Source organism: Hypanus sabinus, chromosome 17 (genome assembly GCF_030144855.1).
Source record: "Hypanus sabinus isolate sHypSab1 chromosome 17, sHypSab1.hap1, whole genome shotgun sequence".
Lineage (NCBI taxonomy): Eukaryota > Metazoa > Chordata > Chondrichthyes > Myliobatiformes > Dasyatidae > Hypanus > Hypanus sabinus.
This window is the reverse complement of record NC_082722.1, coordinates 39933891-39953704: the sequence shown is the minus strand read 5'-3', so window position 1 is coordinate 39953704 and position 19814 is coordinate 39933891. Positions and strand designations below refer to the sequence as shown.

The following is a 19814-nucleotide window of genomic DNA, read 5'->3' as shown; positions in this document are numbered from 1 at the left end:
GACTATCACAAGAGGGCACAATTTTAAGGTGCTTGGAAGCAGTTACAGAGGAAATGTCAGGGGTAAGTTTTTTTTAATTCAGAGAGTGGTGAGTATGTGGAATGGGCTGCTGGCAATGGTGGTGGAGGTGCATGTGACAGGGTCTTTTAAGAGACTCCTGGATAGGTATATGGAGCTTAGAAAAATAGAGGGCTATTGTAACCCTAGGTATTGTCTAAAGTAAGTACTTGTTCGGCACAGCATTGTGGGCCGAAGGGCCTGTATTGTGCTGTAGTTTTTTCTGTTTCTAAAAATGAAATTTACAAAAATCTATTGGCACCACTAACTGCTTGGTATTTAGGTTTTCATTTGAACAAATGCAATGTAAACAAGAAACTTTATTAAGTTTTATCCAATCCCAAAAATCATAAGACCATCCAGACCCCAGTGTACAACCTTAATTTCCTGGTCTAAGTTCAGCAGTTGAGCTTGTACAGAAAACATTTTTTTTTAATATAACAGACTGCTCTGAATAGTGCAAACAGGGCAGTACAGCTAATCTTAGTAGCAAGGATGAGCATACTGGAACTGTTCCAGTTATCAAAGCAATTGGGGTCACAGAAAATGTCTTCATTATACTGAGTCAATTTGCATCAATGCAAACTACTATCTGATCACCACTAGGATAATTGGTATCATATGTCAAAATGGACTGCTGTTTAAGAGTTACCTGGAACGCTTTTATATAGAACTTATTCATTTTCAGTTCTCTGGTGTTTTTTCATTCCCCTCCCATCCCATCATTACCCAAGTCTTTTGTCTTCATTTGTTTTCATTAACCCTGCTCAATAATGATACTTTCATGCCAAAATCTGCAAACTTCCTTAAGTAGTAGTACAGGAACTGCTGTGCTTAAAAGGCATAATTGGAAGAGACAAGTTCTGCACAGATAGCAAATGGAGAAAAATTTGATGTCAAGTACAGAGGTTTAAAAGTTAGATGTAAAACTCAATAAAACACCATCACAGAATTATTAACTGTTCGAAGAAGCATTGCAGCAAACAAGCATTTGAGGATAAAACACATCAGTAAGTTTAATTATTTTTTAAAGTAAATTTGAAAGAGTCCATCCAGAGTCAGCTTTTTCAGTGACATGGAACAAGCAACAAATATTAAATCAATAGAGTTAGATCATAAGATATAAAACCAGAATTAAGCAACTTGGCCATCAAGTCTGTTCCCCTCTCATCTCCATTCTCCTGTCTTCTTCCCGTAACCTTTGACACCCTTACTAATCAAGAACCTATCAACCTCTGCTTTAAATATACCCAATGACTTGATGTCCAAAGCCATTTGTAGTGATCAATTCCACAGATTCTCCACCTTCTTGGTACAGAAATTCCTCCTAATTTCTGTTCTAAAGGGAAAGACTTTATTCTGACAGCGTGCCCCCTGGCCCTAGACTCTCCCACTGTTGGAAACAGCCTCTCCACATCCTCTCTATCTCGGCCTTTCAAGATTCGGAAGGTTTCAATGAGATTTTACATCATCCTCCCCTCACTGTCCCACTCTTCCAAGCTTCAACTACAGGCCCAGAGCATCAAACACTCCTCACATGTTAGCCTTTCTCATGTCCTGGATCATTCTCATGAATCTCCTCTGGGCACCCTGCAAAGGAGGGACCTCCTTCCTTAGTGAAAAGTAATGGAAAGGTAATAAAAGTAACCCTACAGAACAGCACTAGTCACCGGCAGTCAACTAGAAAAGCCCCCCTTCCCCACCCCCACTTCGACTTCTGCCAATCTTCTGTCCAAGCTAGTATCTTTTTTCTGTAACACCACGGGCTCTTATCAATAAAGAAAGAATCATTATTAAATAAACAGTTACACAGTATTCTGAAGCATACCTGAAGTTCAGTCTGAAAGAAGAATTTCTGTGGACATTGTGAACAGTCATAAATCTTATCTTCTTGCCCATGTACTGCGAAGATATGTTGCTGTAGTTTGTTTGCCTGCACGAAGACTGAAAATAATTGAAAGTGATCAGAAGTGCATCTGCTGTAGAACTCGGCTGCCATTCCCAGCTGTATGTCTATTATTACCACACTGAGCCAAATCCCCCACAGACCTTGTGATATTTATCAATAAATCATTTTTTTTGTTTCACTAAATTTAATTCACTATGTAGACAATATTAATAATTTAACATTTCAAGACTGGAGTTTCACTTATTTATAACATCTTGCATACTGGAGCGCTTTTTAGTCTGTACACGTGAATATGTGCTTTGGTTTATTGCTCTGATCTACCTACATTGAATCACTATTTAATTACTCAATATAAATTATAAACCTAAATGCTACCACAGATATTAGGCAATTATTTTAGCATTGATAATTATTGGCCCGTATCCCGTGATGAAACTTGGCCACCTACTCATGAAATCATTTTCACTATTCACTTCCACATGGTTCTTAGTGTTAGCATAAACCAACAGCTGTGAGAAAACAAAAGGAGATCAAACCGAAGTAAGAACATGTTGTTCTTTCTTGTATATATCAATTGGTTTCTTGCATTTATTTAAATAAAAGATGCTCATAATTGAAACTAAAGGAGCACTTTCAAGACTGTTCTCATCTAAGCAGACAGGCTAGTATTGTGCACACAATAATATTTCAATTTTATGAAATGCTGTGAATTTCAATATACTGCACAGGGTCTCATCTATTTTATTTAAGTTGATGCAGTACGCCTTGGCAATTCTGCCAATTTTGTGCATCTCAATAGGTCAATAAAGCTCAAGTACGGAGGTCAACTGTTGACTTCAAAAATTTATGCTCAAATTTATGCCAATGTAACACATTGGGAAAATCAATCAATGTATTAATTAGTAGCATGTTATACTGAATAACATGACATTAGTCCAATGCTTTACTGAAGTTGCAAACTTGTACTGTGCACACAATAGTACATTTCTCAATTTCTAGTAAAGCAATAAATAATCTAGGGATTCCATACCCTTTGAAAATAAAACTACAGCTGCAATAACACCAATAACTTGTATATAACAGTGCAATATACTGTTACATCAAAGTTAGTTTATTTGTAAAATCATTGTGAAATTGGGTGATTAATGCTGTGAAAACTTCTAAACTGAACTAAAAAACCTGAGCATAAATCTCCTGAAGCTTATACACATTCCTAAATTGAATCTGAATTCAGAATTTTCAGCTCTGGATACTATTGCTACTGTCAGAAGTGAGAGCAGATACTAAATTAGCTCACTACCTCTGCACTCTGTTGGTCTAGTCAAACTTTGTTCATAAGATGCAAGAAACAAAATTAAATACTAACAACAGAAACATTTTAAATTCAGTGAGGTGCCTCAGCTGAATTCATCAATATAACCAGTTCTCACCCCTGAACTCACAGTGTTGCCTCTGTGGCCTTCAAGGGACAGAGTTCTAGATTAAAATGAGGCAAACTGACAACCACACTTCATTGAAGAAGAATAAATCTGCATTCCACAAAATAATAAAGAATTTAATATCCAATTAAGAGCATAGTGCCTGACAAAAATATCAAACCATGGGAAGGGAAACTGTTATTCCTGATGCAATAAAACTGAAAAGAAAATTAAAGCAATGTAGGACAAGCTGTATTCCAGATAGCACCAGACAAGTTTTAGTTTTATTTGAGATTGGGGAATGGACTGAAGAATGTCAGGTACTACCAGGGCAAAGGATTGCAGGACCCCTGCTCTAAAGAAAACATGATATGGATCAATGCAACTGCAGATACATCATGTAGTAATCCATGCAGGAGAACACTTCAGCAAGAAATCAGGACGGCTAAAAGAAGGCATGAAGTTGCTCTAGCAGACAAGGTGAAGCAGAATCCGAAGGGATTCTGCAGATATGTTAAGAGCAAAACGATTGCAAGGGTCAAGATTGGTCCTCTGCAAGACCAGAACAGTAAACCATCTGTGGAGTCAAAACAGATGGGGTAGATCTTAAATTAATGCTGAATTTACTCAGGAGACCAATACAGAGCCTATAGAAGTGAGGCAACGTGGCAACAACTTCATGGATCCTGTGCAGATAACATAGGAGGAGGTGTTTGCTAGACTGAAGCAAATAAGGGTGGATAAATCACCAGGCCCTGGCAAAGTGTTCCCTTGGACCCTATGGGAGGCAAATGCAGAAATTGATAGGACCCTAACAGAGATATTTAAAACATCTTTAACAGCAGGCGAGGTAACAGAAGATTGGAGGATAACCAATGTTGTTCCGCAGTTTAAAAAAGGCTCTAAATATAAACCAGGAAATTATAGGCCAGTGAGTCTGACATAAGTTGTGGGAAAGTTATTGGAAGGTATCCTAAGGGGCTGGATATATAAGTATTTGGATAGACATGGACTGATTATGGATCGTCAGCATGGCTTTGTGTGAGGTACTGTAGGTCATGTCTAACCAATCTATAAGAGCTTTTTGAGCAAGTTAACAGGAAAGTGGATAAAGGCAAGGCAGTGGATGTTGTCTACATGGACTTTAGTAAGGCATTTGACAAGGTCCCGCCTGAGAGGCTGGTCAAGAAGGCTCAGTTGCTTGGCAGTCAGGGTGAGGTAGTAAATTGGATTAGACATTGGCTTTATGGGAGAAGCCAAAGAATGGCAGTAGAGGGTTGCCTCTCTAACTGGAGGCATGTGACTAATGGTATACGGGCAGTCCCTGGGTTACGTACGAGTTCCGTTCCTGAGTCCGTATTTAAGTCAGATTTGTAGGTAAGTCGGAACAAGTACATCCAATATTAATTAGTGTCAGTTAGTCAAACGTTTGTCTTAGTATACAGTATATATTTTATCTTTCTATGCATATAAAACACTTAAGAAACATATGCATTCCAATAATTAAACCACTGTGTTGCTTAGCAATAATTGTAGCTTTCATCGGGGCAGGGCTTTTCACATGCTCCATTATTCTCATTTTATCCGTTATCCTTTAAAATTGTTCCGATCGTTGACCGACTGTAGCCTAACGCTTTTCTAATGACCGATGGCGTTTCACCTCTTTCCAAATGCTTTATTATTTCCACTTTATTTTCAATCGCGATTACTTCCCATCAATGGAACAGAAACACTGCGGGCATCGGGTCTCGACCTCCACTGGCTCCCGAGGTCCGCTGGGTCCTAACGACCATCGCACTGAGACAGGCTGAATGGGACAAGTGGGGGCTGTGCTAGGTTTGGATATTTGATCCTCCACAATATTTCGCATGGGAATTTAAACTGGAGGTGGCAGTGCTTTTTTAAACAAGGTTGAGTTGCGAGCTCAATATCAACCCAGCACAGATGGAAAAGGAGTCACTGGATCGACATCAACCCGGCACGGGAGCAGTTTGCATCGAACTCGAAAACCTACGTTCTTCAGCCTGGCGCTGATCTCACTGCTCCACCAGCCAACTGGAACGGTGGGGGGGGGTTTCCAGGGTGAATCTTATTAAGAAAAATTTAAGCCAAATACAAAGTTAAACACTCAACACAGTGTCAACGGCAACAACTTAAAATGGCAGACGACATTCTTCTTCCTCCGTTCGTAAGTACAAGTTGCCTGTAAGTCGGACGTTCGTAACTTGGGGACTACCTGTACCACACAGATTGGTGCTGGGTTCTTTGGTGTTTGTCATATATATCAATGATCTGGATGATAATGTGGTTAACTAGATTAGCAAATTTGTGGATGATACCAAGATGGGGATGTAGGGGACAGAGAGTAAGACTATCATGGCTTGCAGAGGGATCTGTATCAGCTGGAAGGTGGGCTGAAAATGGCAGATGGAATTTAATGCAGACAAATGCAAGGTTTTGCACTTCAGCAGGACCACCCAGGTGAGAACATAGGAACAACTTCTTCACTTTGAGGATTGTGAGACTGTGGAATGAGCTGCCAGCACAAGTGGTGCATGTAACATTGATTTCAACATTTAAGAGAAGTTTGGATAGGTACATGGATGGTAGGGATGTGGAGGGCTATGGTTCTGGTGCAAGTCGATGGGAGTAGGCAGTTTAAATGGTTTTGGCATGGACTAGATAGGCCACAAGGTCTGTTTCTGTGCTGTACTTCTCTATGACTCTAATCATATAGACTGACTGAAATGTCAACCTTGACGAGATTTGCAACAGAGCTTCAAATGTAGTCACTCTATGGTATGTAATTGCAAGATATTTTTTTGTGTTATTAATTTCTAAGTTAGTCAATAACATAGCTGACAACAAATATCCCTGCTACATGCCAGGTAGGGTCAATGAGGTGAGCTTGGGCCTTGTAAGAGTCTACTTTTAAGGAATAAAAAATACAGTATTTCTGCCTTCATCACTTTTTTAAGCTGTGGATTCCAGGCTCGTTCAGTGAAGTATTATTGCTTCTAGATTCCTTTCCACGTCTATAAATCAGTTTAAGTCTTTGCCCTTGGTTACCGATCTCAGTATGTATCTAATAATTTTATATGCTGTCATTAAATCTGCTTTCAGTCTCCTTCCTTCAACCTTGGGTAGTCGGACCCCATAACTAAACTACAATTCTCCAGCTCTAGCAACAGCTCAAGATAGCAATTTTTCACAGAGCTAACTAGTCCAGTAATATTGTTCTGTAGCCTCAGTTTCTTACTCATTGTCAACCACGATTACAATTTTAAAGTCATTACCAACTTTTCTCTCTACTACAGTTAAGCCAAGAATTTATACCAGCACCACAAAATTCATGAAGCTTAGCAGCAAGTCCTGTAGCACCTAACTGTATGCAACTCTTGAATCAATATAATTCCTGCTAACCCTTGCTTTCTACTCTAAGCCAATATTGTTTCCAGCCTGGTAACTTCCCATGGCTTTCACTGCTTTTAACTACTATGTGGAACAAATGTTTAGCCAAATTCAGATGAGCTCTACCCTCAATGATGCAACTTACTACTATGTCACAAAATTAAGTTAGTTAGTTCAACATATCATTTCTGTGATGAATTCATGCTGGATTCATACAGTTAATACATTTATGTTCTCCCTCAGAATACTCCCTTCCATTAAACAATGGTACATCAACAATTTTTCATTCCTCTGACACCGCACAAATAAGATGGGAAATTATAGTCAAAACCTGTTCTTGTATTAAATACCTTGGTACAATTTATCCAGAGCTGGTGATTTATCCACTTTGACATTTTAAAATGTCCCACAATGTTCTGCTGGTCCCAGTACTCCTAAAGATATATCCTCAAGTAGATATCAAACTCCCTTTAGAAAGTCACTGCTGAACTTTCCACCACCTGCTCAGTAGTACACTACAGATCATAGGAAGTAGCTTTTCTTTATTTAATCTAACAAATCTCCTCATTATTCAAAACTGTTTCAATAAATCTCCCTTTATGGAGAACAATCCAAATTTCTGTAGTGCGTTCATATAGCTGCAGATCAATGTCCTGCCCACAATCAATATCAGGGAAGGCAACCAGACATTCTCACCCACATTTTATTGGGGAAGACAAGGAAAAACAATACCCTACATTAGTTTTTTGGGATATAGCTGCTGGCGACAAGGCCAGCATTTCATTTGATTTCAAAATGGTCTTGAGAAGGTAAAAACTGATGATGAAGTAATGATGATACATTTCCAAATCAGAGTGAGTGGACTTGGAAGGGAACCTGCTACCCTTCTTTTTTGGTGGTTGAAGTTGTGGGTTTGGAATTGTTGGAATTAACTAGGCAAGTAGATTCTGTGCATTTTGTAGATGGTACACACAACAGAATGCCAGTGATGGTGGGAATGAAAATTTAGGGTGCCAGTCAAGCAAGGTACTTTGCTTTGGATAGTGTCAAGCTCCTTGCATATGGTTGGCACTATACTCGATTGCGCAAATGAAGAACAATTCCTAACAATGCCAACAGACCTTTTAGATGGTGGAAGCCTCTCAGTGCAGGTTACCTAGCCTTTAGACCAGCTCAAGTAGATGTGACATTTATGTGGCTGGTCCAGTTGAGTTTCTCCTCAATGGTGACCTCCAAGATACTGATGATTTGGGACTTGGCAATGAACATCAAGGGTTGTGGTTAGTCTACTTTGTTGGAGAATGGCATTGTCTAGCACATGTAGCATGAATGAAATTTGCCACTTTTCAACTTATATTACTACTCCATTCACAGATGGATCAGTTTATTTTATGAGGAAATGCAAATAAAATTAACAGCAATTATTTCCTTTCCTAACCTTAAGATGTGAGGAAAATTACAGGTGAAATGGCTGAAGAGGTTGGGCCTAACATATTGCCATGAGGACTCTCACAGTTTTAAAAGTAGACTTTATCCCCAATAATTTCAATTACTTTGATGCCACAGTCAACCAAATGTTGACTCAATGTCAAGGGCAACCACTCAAAGAAAAGAAACAATAGTTGATAATCAACAACCAGTAAGAAAAATCTAAACACATTTGAGAGATAACAGGGCCTTCAATTATTGTGACGCAATGCGGAAAGTGGGAGAAGCAAAGTAAAAGGAAAGGATGGAGAAGTCATAAACACAAGAGATTCTGAAGATGCTGGAAATCCAGAGCAACACACACAAAATGCTGGAGGAACACAGCTCATCAGATAACGTCTATGAAGTGAAATAAATAGCCAACATCTTGGGCCGAGATCCTTTATATCTCTGGAAATTGCACAGGTGCACAGTTCCACTAGACGCATCTTTTGTTTCTTTACTTCCTCCACTCTTATCTCTTTTGGCTTGGATTATGATCCACTCTGGTTACTTTATCATTCCTGTCTTCTATTCACTCAGACTTTTCAGTTCATTGTCTTCTCACCTCACATGTACTACCTCTGTTTGCACTTTGCAACCCCTTTCTCCCTTGGCTCTGTATTTATTTAAAACCTGTTGCATCTGTAATATTTGTCAATTCTGATAAAAGGTTAACACTTTCTCTCTCTACTGATGCAACCTGTCCCACAGCATACATTCAGTATTTACTGTTTTGATTTCAGATTTCCAGCTTTAACAGTATTTTCCTTTTGATCACTCTTCCTTCTGAATTTTCTGACTGAAGTGCTGCTTGCCTCTTCCTCTGTGCATATTGATTCTCTTTGATGCTTCAGCATGTTCACCTCTCTTTGCCACATTATTTTAAACCCTGCTCCACAGCAGTTGTTACCAACCAACGGAGGATAAGAGGATCTTACGTTCTTCATCAATTCCAAAGCATAGGAATAGCTGAACCTTCCCCTCAAGCCCACTCTATCAATTAATTATACATCATTAATCTGTACCCAGACTCCATTTTCTTGCTCTCATTCCATTCCTCATTGCCATTACTGAATAAAAATCTATTAACTCAGTCCTGAAACCACCAATTATCTCAGTACTCACAACTGCAAGGGCAAAAATAATATGTACTTCTCAGAACACATACTTCCTGATTTCATCCTGCATGGCTCTATTTTTGAAATTGCTCACTGTTTTTGAACCCAAGCCAGAGGAAATAGTTTTTTCTGAATCTAACCTAGAGAATCCTCATAAAACTTAAAACACCTTAATCAGGTCACCCCTCAATCTTCTATACTCAAGTGTATATGAGCTAACATATACAACTTGTTGCTAATTCCCAAAACTCACTGCTGTACTCCAAATGAGATATCACCAAGGCTCCGAGCAAATGAAGCATAACTTCCTCCTTTTTTTCCCTCCAGCCCCATGAGATGAAGGCCAACATTCCATTGGCCTTTGTGATTGCTTTTTGGATCTGTGCGTTAGCTTCAAAGGACTTGTGTATTTAAATTCAAAATAGAAAATGCGTTCTACTTTTTTTGACAATTCTGTAGAAAAGCCAAATATACTGGATAAAATGCATGACACTTCTCAATATGTCAGAAAAATGAAACCGTAAGTTAGTGATTGTTTCTTTGCTAAAAATGTTAATTTGCAGCAGCACTGCCAGGAGTGCACAGAACAAAAAAAAAAGTTAACTGGGCAGACCAACTTTTTGATCATTTATTTGGTGACAGTTCTTCAAATATTTTCAGATTAACGATAAATTTCTTGAGTGTTCACATTTAAAAATAAGTCTTCTTTGCAAAAGTAAAAATGGTTAATCCAAGTTCTATAATGTGCACCTTACCTGTAAAACAAACTGGGCACTTAAAAGTACCTCCCATTCCTTCAAAACTGTGTTCAATCAGGTGACATAACAGCTTTGCCGGCGAGTCAAACATCTGGTTACACAGTTTGCACTCATGATTGATTCCTTCCTCTGTAAAGTTCAAATAAGATAACTATTAGTACAAAGAAGTGTAATGTAGAAGGCAAGTTGCCAATGTGTATAAAGTAACCATCCAAACAAATTCAAGCAGTATCTGAATCAAGTATGGACAAAGACAACAAAAATCTGTAATAGTGTTTTACCATAATCCCATAACTAGCAACAATTAAAATTGTGCTGTTTTAAATCTATGTATTCAATAATCAGCATGTATGCCAGACTACACTTAAAGTGCACAAAGCACTGGCATGTAATGCGAAGGTTTGAAAAGCAACAATACAAAGAAAATATAAATCAACATGGGCCTAAGTTCATAAACACAATTGTATTATGCCTTTGACTAAATTCCTAGGTTTGGAATATTTTTGGCAGCTGAAGATGAGCATTTGGAGCTGACAGATTTATCACATGCTATCAGATTTGATGACAGCAGATTAGGACCCTGCTGATTCTTGGTAACTGCCTGTCACCAAATCAGGATTAGTTGCACTGACCACAGATGTTTTTGATTGGACAAAACAACTCCTTTCCTGCTGTGCTTTTAGAAGCAGTGAGGCAAAGGCTAAATGTACCAATATTACATGTTGATATTTTCTATCTTTAACTGTTGTGACATATCATATAGGCTACAATAAATTATTATATTACAATTCATTTCGGGAAAGGTTAACCTGTTTGCATTCTAACTCAGTCTATGGTTCAGTAGCATGCCTTACACGTCAAGACTGGCAATAATGAATAAAATTGTCATTTTAAGAATACAGATAGTTTTGCCTCTCTATTCCTCCTCTCAATGGTGACCACTGACAATGTTCAATCTACTCACCTGCTTGAGTGTAAAATTGGATCTCAGCTTGGGCCTGACTGAACCACTGTCATTCTGGACCCAGTCCCATGCCCAACACAGTCATCACTGGTCTAGTAGTAAGACACTGCATGCGGTGATGCTACATGAACTGGATCATTCAGTTCAGGTTGAGTGGATCAAACTGAACTAAATGGAGTACCTATCTAGATTGGGACAGGAGTGGGTAAGGTGAGGTTCTGGTTCACCCGGCCCTTTGGTGCACATGTATGACATAAATCCATTCAGTAGCACCAACTCGAATTCCACCTTGATCAAATAGCCCTTTTAAGTTCTGGTGAAGGTAGAGAAAACAATGGATAATTCTCTGTTCATCCTCCACATGACCTACTACCAACTGTGCCAGTTTATCTGCAGTTCCAGCTGTAGCTTGGGATAAATTCTGCTAAAGCAGTGTTTGAGGTAGGCTAGCTCTGGCAGCGCATTAAGAAAATGGTTCTGCATTTTTCGGCTCAGGAAAAGACATCTCATTGTGATCACAAGACAAGGAGTTTTTGGAGCAGAATTAGTCCACTGTATGAAACTGTGATGAAAAGGTCAGGATAACTCAAAGACCAACAGTGATGGGGGTGTGACCAGAGATTAAAACCCAAGTACGCGGTTAGGGTAGTAGTGTTGCCTGGAGATGTGGACGGGATAGGAGGTGAGTAAGATGCAGTAAACACAAACAGAATATTGGATTACATTCCCAGCACTGTGGAGAGGCTTGCTTCAGAACGCCCCCCTTAAATTGTTCCAGAGACAACCTCAGTATAGCATGGCCCATTTTTCCTGGCTAATAATCTCATTTTGCATACATCTGATACAGAAGTTGAGTACTTGTCACATGGGTTAAAGGAAAATCTGACTGGATTTCTGGAACAGCATGATTCCACCTAGAAATAGTGACAATTGCAGGTTCACTGCATATAGATGGTCCTCAGATGTATAACAATGACAAGTTGAGAACCCCAGTGCTCGATCCTTCTAGGCCATAGCTTTATAGATGTGGTAATTTGGTAGTCAAACTTTGTACTGCAATTCAGGAATTTATTCTTGGAGTGATGTTTAGTCAAGTGAATTATTTCCAATTCTATGAAGAACTGGAACTCAAACCCAAGTTCATAATTTCAAGATGTCAGACATTGGTATTTCAACAGCTTGAAATGCTTAATGCAGTTAGCAAACGCGGAGCACTATTAGATTACTGCATTTAAGTATAACAAGATAAAACACAAGCCCTCCTGTAAATACAATGTATTTCTGAATGGGGAAAAAATCTTAACAGACAAGAAAAATAGTTATGAATAAATTATGCATAAATACACTCCTCTAAACTATTTGTATATTCATGTAGCATATTTCTTTAGCTCAATGAATTTCTGCATGAGCTATGCAATAATGCAGAAAATAAATATTTGCGTTTTCGTTGTTAATTTAACATACCAAGTGTACTTAAGGGAGTTAGTGCTGTTAGTTTTGAATTAAAACTATAAAAGCTTTATTTTTTTCTAACCCTGAGGAACCAAACAAAGCAATATCCATTTTGTGCATGAAGTTGCAGTTGGAGCCCAGAATCATTTATAATACAAATTTTAAAACAAAGGTAATTATTTATTGTGCTTCTAAACATTAAATGGAGTGGAATAAACAGTCTGCTGACTTCTCACTCATGGCAGTTATGATCTACTATTGCACTCCTTAGAAACTGTCACCACAGATGAATGCACTAGTATAAATATTGTCTAGAATCCCCTAAGGGATTAGTGTCTGCTACAGTTCATGTTGTTTACATTTCAAAGCTGCTATAGCCCTATGAACAATAATCATCGATTAATTGATTAAAAAGACAATTGCATCCTTCTTTTCAACATTTTAACAAATGCAAATGAATTCTGAACACAGATCAGTCTGTTCACAAGAAGCATACCAGCTACATCAGTGGCTAAAAGTCATAAATTACTGTGCAGTTAAAAAAAATCTAAGCAAATATGAGTTCGCAGCAGGGAACTAATAATGCGCCTCCAGCTGTTCCAGTTAACCTGCAAATGTGGCCATCTGCACCTCAGGAGAGAAAGAAAAAGAAAGATAGTGCCAGGGAGAAAGAGGAAAAGAAGGAAATACCGCCAGCACAGGCAGAGCCAGCACCCAGAGCAGCAGGGGTGACCTTGCTACTTGTGACCAGGCAGACACATACTCTACTAACAAAGAAACTAATGGTATAGTTAGAGTATGCTAACAGCTTTCTAATAGACATACTTCTGTTGTATTTTTTGCAGTTTTAATGAGACAGTAGAGTTCCTTTTTCTAATATTCATGCTCTCATTCCATTTATTGATGTAATGTAACGTCTACACAAATCACAAAGCAATATATACACTAAAGTAATTCTTAGGTCTTTCAAAACCACTTAAATTAATATCAGACAGGCTGCAATACCTTTGAATGAGCATAATTAACAGCAAAATCTGCTTACACCTTTACAGTACTCATTTTGTCATGCTGAAGTTTCAACCATGAGGCAAGAAACAGTAGCTGTGGAATTCAGATCATTCACAAATGTCTGCAAGTGATCCAGCCAAATCACTTTGACTTTAGCTACGAGGAGCTATTGTGAATTTTATGTCAACATTTAATGAACAACTTGAATCTGAGCCTAAAGTTGATTGCTTTGGCAACATAGCACTCCTGCATTTTTAAAAATTAAAGAAGGTATTCCATGTTCGTTATCTATCTTTACTGATTTCTGTTTTATTTATACAATTTTTCCACGGCTTTTGCTTTTTTACCTCTAATTTAAGCGTTTGCTTTTATTTTAGAAACTTCTTATCCCCCTTTGGATGTAAACAAAGTGAGTATAAATATATGTGATACAACAGGTTCTAGATAACATTAAGTGTTGACACAATGCATGTAAGCAGGGAAAATACAGGACAGAAGGATGAGAAAAACAGCAACAGAAGTAATCAGACAAAAGGATTTTGATTTGATAAGTGCCCTCTGATATAATATGGTGCTCATTTCAATTCATTGTTTAAAAACAAACATGCATTATAGAAATCAAGTCAGGCCATAGCTTATGAGTTTGGACATTATTATTCTTTTTAAGTTTAAACAATTCTTAAACAATAAAATTAGTCAATGTCTTTTTGCACTTGCATCAGCTATATTATTTAGTTTGACTACAAGGATAAATGTACATTAATACCAGAACACGTGACAAAAAAGACAAAGTGAATTTGCAAAAATAACATCGTGATGTACAGTGAAGAGAGAGAAAGTAAGGTACTATATAAAATCTAAGATGCAGAAAAGGCAAAATTATTCTTTCTTTTCCAACTACTTAACCCGCCAGACTGTTTCAATCAAAACCCATATTTTTTTTAAATACAAGACATCTGACTGGACTTGTCTTTTGTTTTTGCGGGAATCACTTTGAATCACCTTAATCCATAACACTCCATCAATATTAAGTTACTGATAAAAATAACTAGAAAAAGAAATTTTAAAATAGAAGTTGTTGGTGACAATAACAACAGGTCACAAAGAAATTTATTAATGATGACTTGGGAAATGTGATGTTAATAACAAGATATTATTCAAGTTAAACCATGATTTTCTTTAACCTTATACTTCCTAACCATATTTCTGAGGTAATTCCAGTAAAAAAAGATCTCTCATGTTATCAACGGAATTATAGTTGCACACATCTTAATGATGGTTCAGCATGAAAAATCTCCAAAGTAAAATCCAGTTTAAGCATGATAACTTATTACAGGAGAGAATTCAACGGCATTTACCATGCATTAAAATTGCTCTTGCACTTCAGATTTTAAAATATTTTGTGTTGATTTGGTGGAAGCATGAGATGATTATATAGCAACAGGGGAAATCAAATTTCAAATCTAAATGAATAAGACAAGCAACTGTGCATCTCCTTAATCAACCACATTGAGGAAATGCAAAATTAACAGTGAGATTAAAAGTGAGATTAGTATGGACAAATTTCATCCAAAATCTTATTCAGGAGGAAATAAAGAGAGGTGCTATAGTCTGAGACAGGTAAATATAACAAAAAAGTAAAAAATCTCCAACAATAATTCAAACTTTAAGATATTAGCCTCTACACTTAAATTGTTTCAATGGATGCATGCTTAACTAGCAGTAAATTAAAATAATCACATCAGTGAAAGCATACCTAGATTGAATTTATCATGGTTTAACTTTCTGTGGCAAGCAGACTTGATACTGACTGTTCAAAGAAAGTACAACTTTTTGTTATTTAATGCATTTCAACAAAGGATCATTAAAACTTTACATTCATTTTAAAAGGATTAAACAGTAACACTACTTTCTGGTAATGACAATGATACAACATCATATTATTTTAATTTTCAGTGATCCTGAAACACCATTTCAACATCACATCAATTTGATTTTGACCCGTTCTTCTTGTAACTGGTTTGTGTAAAACTAAACCAATGAAAGGAAAACTATCTAAATCATAGAAATCGGGGTCTTTCACCTCATCCTTGCCTACTGTGATGTCTATCTACAGTAATCCCATTTGCCTGCATTACACCAATATACAGTACTTTTATACATTGTATCTGCCTCCACTGCAGATCATTCCAGATACTCACTCGTATATGTAAAAAAAATATACCCTTTAGATCTCCTGTGAAAAACTTACCCTTCTGATTTGACAGAACAAAGAAGGGTCTCGGCCCAAACCGTTGACTGTACTTCTCCCTATAGATGCTGCCTGGCCTGCTGTGTTCCACCAGCATTTTGTGTGTGTTGCTTGAATTTCCAGCATTTGCAGATTTCCTCGTGTTTTTTATTGTTGTTTTATTAGCTACAGACATGAATGCTGGGAGTTGCTGTTCAAACATTCTGAACTCTGAACACACTTTAGCAGTCTCAGAGTTAGTTAATAAATGGTCTAACCAAGTTTTGAAAATCCATTGTTTAATAAATTATATATACTGGATATATGTTTTATAGTATGTATTTTTTGTTGCTACTTTTGGGTGATTTTTGAATCAGGTGGACTGCAGATAATGAGCGCTGAGCTGACCTGTACTAAAATATGCCTTTTGTGTTTTATATTCTATATTTTTGACTTTTGTTTGTTGCAGTTTGCATGATTTTATTTGCATGTGGGGCAGGAGAGGATTTGCTGTTTTCCTTTGAACAGGTTGGTTCCATGGTTGTTCTTTGTTTTGTGACCGTCTGCGAGGAAGACGAATTTCAGGGTTGTATTCTGCATGCATACTTTGATAATAAATGTACTTTGAACTTTTAAGTAGTATATTATTTCAGATATATTTGCATTGAACAGTAATTGCTATTGTGCAAATGGAATAATGTTCATTTTCAGGTAGACAGGCACTTCTATGCATATTGTGGAGTTATGATTTTCTTGATAAACGTTGAATATTTTACTACAACAAAACCAACATGCATCCAGTAACAGGATGTGTACCATTAGTATTATGTATTATATTACAGTCTCTTGGCTTCTTCAGCAACATGCCCTCCCTCAATGATTACTTAAACAGTAATACTTAAACAATACTGCATATAATTGTTTGTGATAAACTGAAGCTGTGAGGTGTCAATTATGACTCAATGGTACCTAACGTGCCTCTGGGTTAGGAAGTTTTGGAATTAAATATATTGAGCATGATAAGGCAGTACTTGAAGTATATTTTCATTGATTGCTTTTGCATGTTAATAACTTGCATGAGTACTTGCAAAACATGATGCTTCAAAAAGGTGGTAACCATCATTAAGGACTCTCATCACCCAGGACATGCCCTCTTCTCAGTACTACCATCAGAGAGGAAATACAGAAGACTGAAATCAAAACACCTAACATTTTAGGAACAGCTTTCTCCCCTCCGCCATCAGATTTCTGAATGGACAATGAACTGATGAACATACCTCACAATTTTTGCTCTCCTTTTGTGCTACTTATTTTTAAATACACATTTCTTATTGCATTTTATAGGATGTTTCATGCATCACACTGTACTGCTACCACAAAGCAACACATTTTACGATATATGTCAGTGATAATAAACCTGATCCTGATTCACTATGGTGCATGTGTGTCCTGAAATATAGCCCCTGCTGGTGGCTCTAAGTATTCTGTACTCTCCCTCCAGCAATCTTTCCATTGCAATTAAGAAATTCATTTTGGTGGTAGAGTTCACTGTAATGCTCTGTGTTGTGATTTGCACTACTAAATGGATCTGTATTTCTTGCAAAGGTTCTTCAAAGCCGAATTTAGATACAGAAGTCAAATTGCATTCATATCAAATAAAATTGAAATAACCAAAGTGGCACATATTGTGTTTCACAAACACAGCTAGTCTTCCAAAATTTTCTATAATCTATAAAATCTTAGATCACTATTGTGAATAAAATTACCAATCATATCCTATGATGTAATCATTTGTGGAAATGGGGAATTGCCAATAATATACAAAAAGACCCACAAGCACTTTGACTGAGGCATAATGGACTGAATCGAGTTGCAAATTGCAGCTGCAACAGTGCCCTCAGCTTCCCACCCATGCACACATTTGGCCACATCACCTTTTACTGGGACCTGGCACAGAATGGTCCTGAGGCTCAGTCATTGTGGCCACTCTGCAAATCGAAGCAGAGGTGAGCAGCAACTAGGCCTCAACAAGCAAAAACTAAGACCCTGCCTATGTAATGCTCTTGTAACCTGATACCTTGTGCATCAGAAAGCCCCTTCACTGTTTCTATGTATGATCAAATGCATTTAGGAAGAGCTGCAAAAATTAAATAAGTAAAACCATTAGAACATTACAAAATTACATTATAAGTATTCACAAAAACAGAATTAACTGCTGTGAATTAATTAAAACATTAATCATAATTAAAATAGTTTAATAAAAAAACTGACCTTTCCCTGCAATACTAATGAAGACAGGAAGTCTGCAGTGAGTCCAGGGACAGAGCACCTGCAAGTGGCCTCCAGTGTGTTCCAATATTCTATACTGTAGTGTGCAGGTGCAGAAGTATGGAGCATATTGACACATGCACTGCAGCTTGCTAGCAGCTCCTGTGGGGCTACTATAATCTGGCCCAATGTTCACCAAGCTGAAGTATTAAATTTAATGATAGGTGCTTAAAAATTACTTTTAGATGAATATTTACATCTTTAATAACAAGAGCAAGTTGGAGAGCCAGAACTATTTGGGACACCAAGTCACAAAGGAAGGGGCCTAGGTGACCAGAGGCAAGTTCTACTGAATAATGAATAAATGACAAGTGTATGAAGTTTGCCATGAAGCCCAAGACAATGATTCATAACATTTCAGTAGAAGAAGCTCGGAGTTATCCAAAACTGGATATTATCCAATGGCACAAAGGCAACAGTTGTGAGGGTTCTTGTCAGAACCATTCCAATCGAGCTGAGGTAATTATTTCTATAGTGTAACCAGTTCATAGATTGAGCCTTCTTGAATCAGGCTACCACTCTCTGTGGCACATCGCTGTTGTCAGTATTCTTACAAGTAGGAAAATCTAAGTTTGGTACTAATTAGACTGGTCAGACACTGTTGTAATCTATATTACACTTATTATTTTCCTTCCACAAAAAACTCAGTTTAGGAGTTAGGGTACAAGAATGACTTAATGTGGCATTTTGCAAACTCTATGATTAATTTTGTTCTGTAGCTCAGAATTTTCAGAGTGAGAAATAACAATAGGAATCCACATTATTCCAGAGAGTAGCACACCTTGTACAATACCAATCTGTCCAGCTACTTTCCAACTCAGAAATATAGTGATAATGTGCATGAAATATTTAAAAAGAATACCTAACAGTTTGAAATATGCAACAATCTTTATTGGATCTCTTTTCTCTTAAGACACCCAGTGTTGTCCAGTGAACTGTATCTGCTATAACACTTGTCTTATTAATGTTGCTTTTTAAACAGCTGTGTTCTTTTGCTGTAAATTTATGAAAATTTCAGGCATAATCCTTTGAGTCCAGTTGAAGAGAGAACATTCAACAACCTTAGCTCCATAAACACTAGACTTATTGAACCACTGATAGTCCCCAAAATGATAGTCTAATGACTGCAGGCAAGGACATATTGAGTATTAGCCGCATGTCGTTGCAAACAAACCCACAAGAGAAAGCAGCAGCTTGTACTTAAATGGATTCTGTTGCAAGTGGTGAATGTTTTCACCGTGTATAATCACAGCCAATTTTCAAAAACTCTAAATTTTGTATTTATGGCAACATCTATGCTACAGCAAGGTCCTTTATTTAAGTTGGAGTAATTTACTTCAAACTAGCACATTTAATGGTGTACAGATCTTTGAGAATATACCAGAGGGATGCGGATCAGCCATATGTAACTCAATATATGTCAACAGCTGTAAAAATATTGGTTGGGGTGGGCAGAAAAAAATCCATACGCACAGATCATGTGCCCTGCCTACTAGTTATAAGTGCTTTCAGATTTCCCCCTTGCAAACAGTAATTGGGTAATTCTGGCATGAGCAGTCATAAAACCAGAGGTTTTCTTTGAGGTTGGATGATCAAAAAGGCTGTAAATGAAAATGATCTTAATGTCTGAGGCCTACTGAGTGACCATGACTCTGTCTGTAGCATAAGGGTTTGTTCTAATCTTTCCAACT

The 19814-nt window shown here is 37.4% G+C and overlaps 1 protein-coding gene across 7 annotated transcripts in view; it reads right to left on the bottom strand.

Moving 5' to 3' along the window:
- Window positions 1-19814, bottom strand: part of znf423 (zinc finger protein 423) — a 392953-nt gene that overhangs the window by 46212 nt on the left and 326927 nt on the right. For all 7 annotated transcript variants that reach the window (XM_059992897.1, XM_059992895.1, XM_059992896.1 and 4 more), the window contains 2 exons: window positions 10139-10270; window positions 1886-2001 (listed from right to left, as the gene is read on the bottom strand). In XM_059992897.1, coding sequence (XP_059848880.1) covers window positions 1886-2001; window positions 10139-10270 — 248 coding nt within the window. The remainder of the gene's footprint in view (window positions 1-1885; window positions 2002-10138; window positions 10271-19814) is intronic.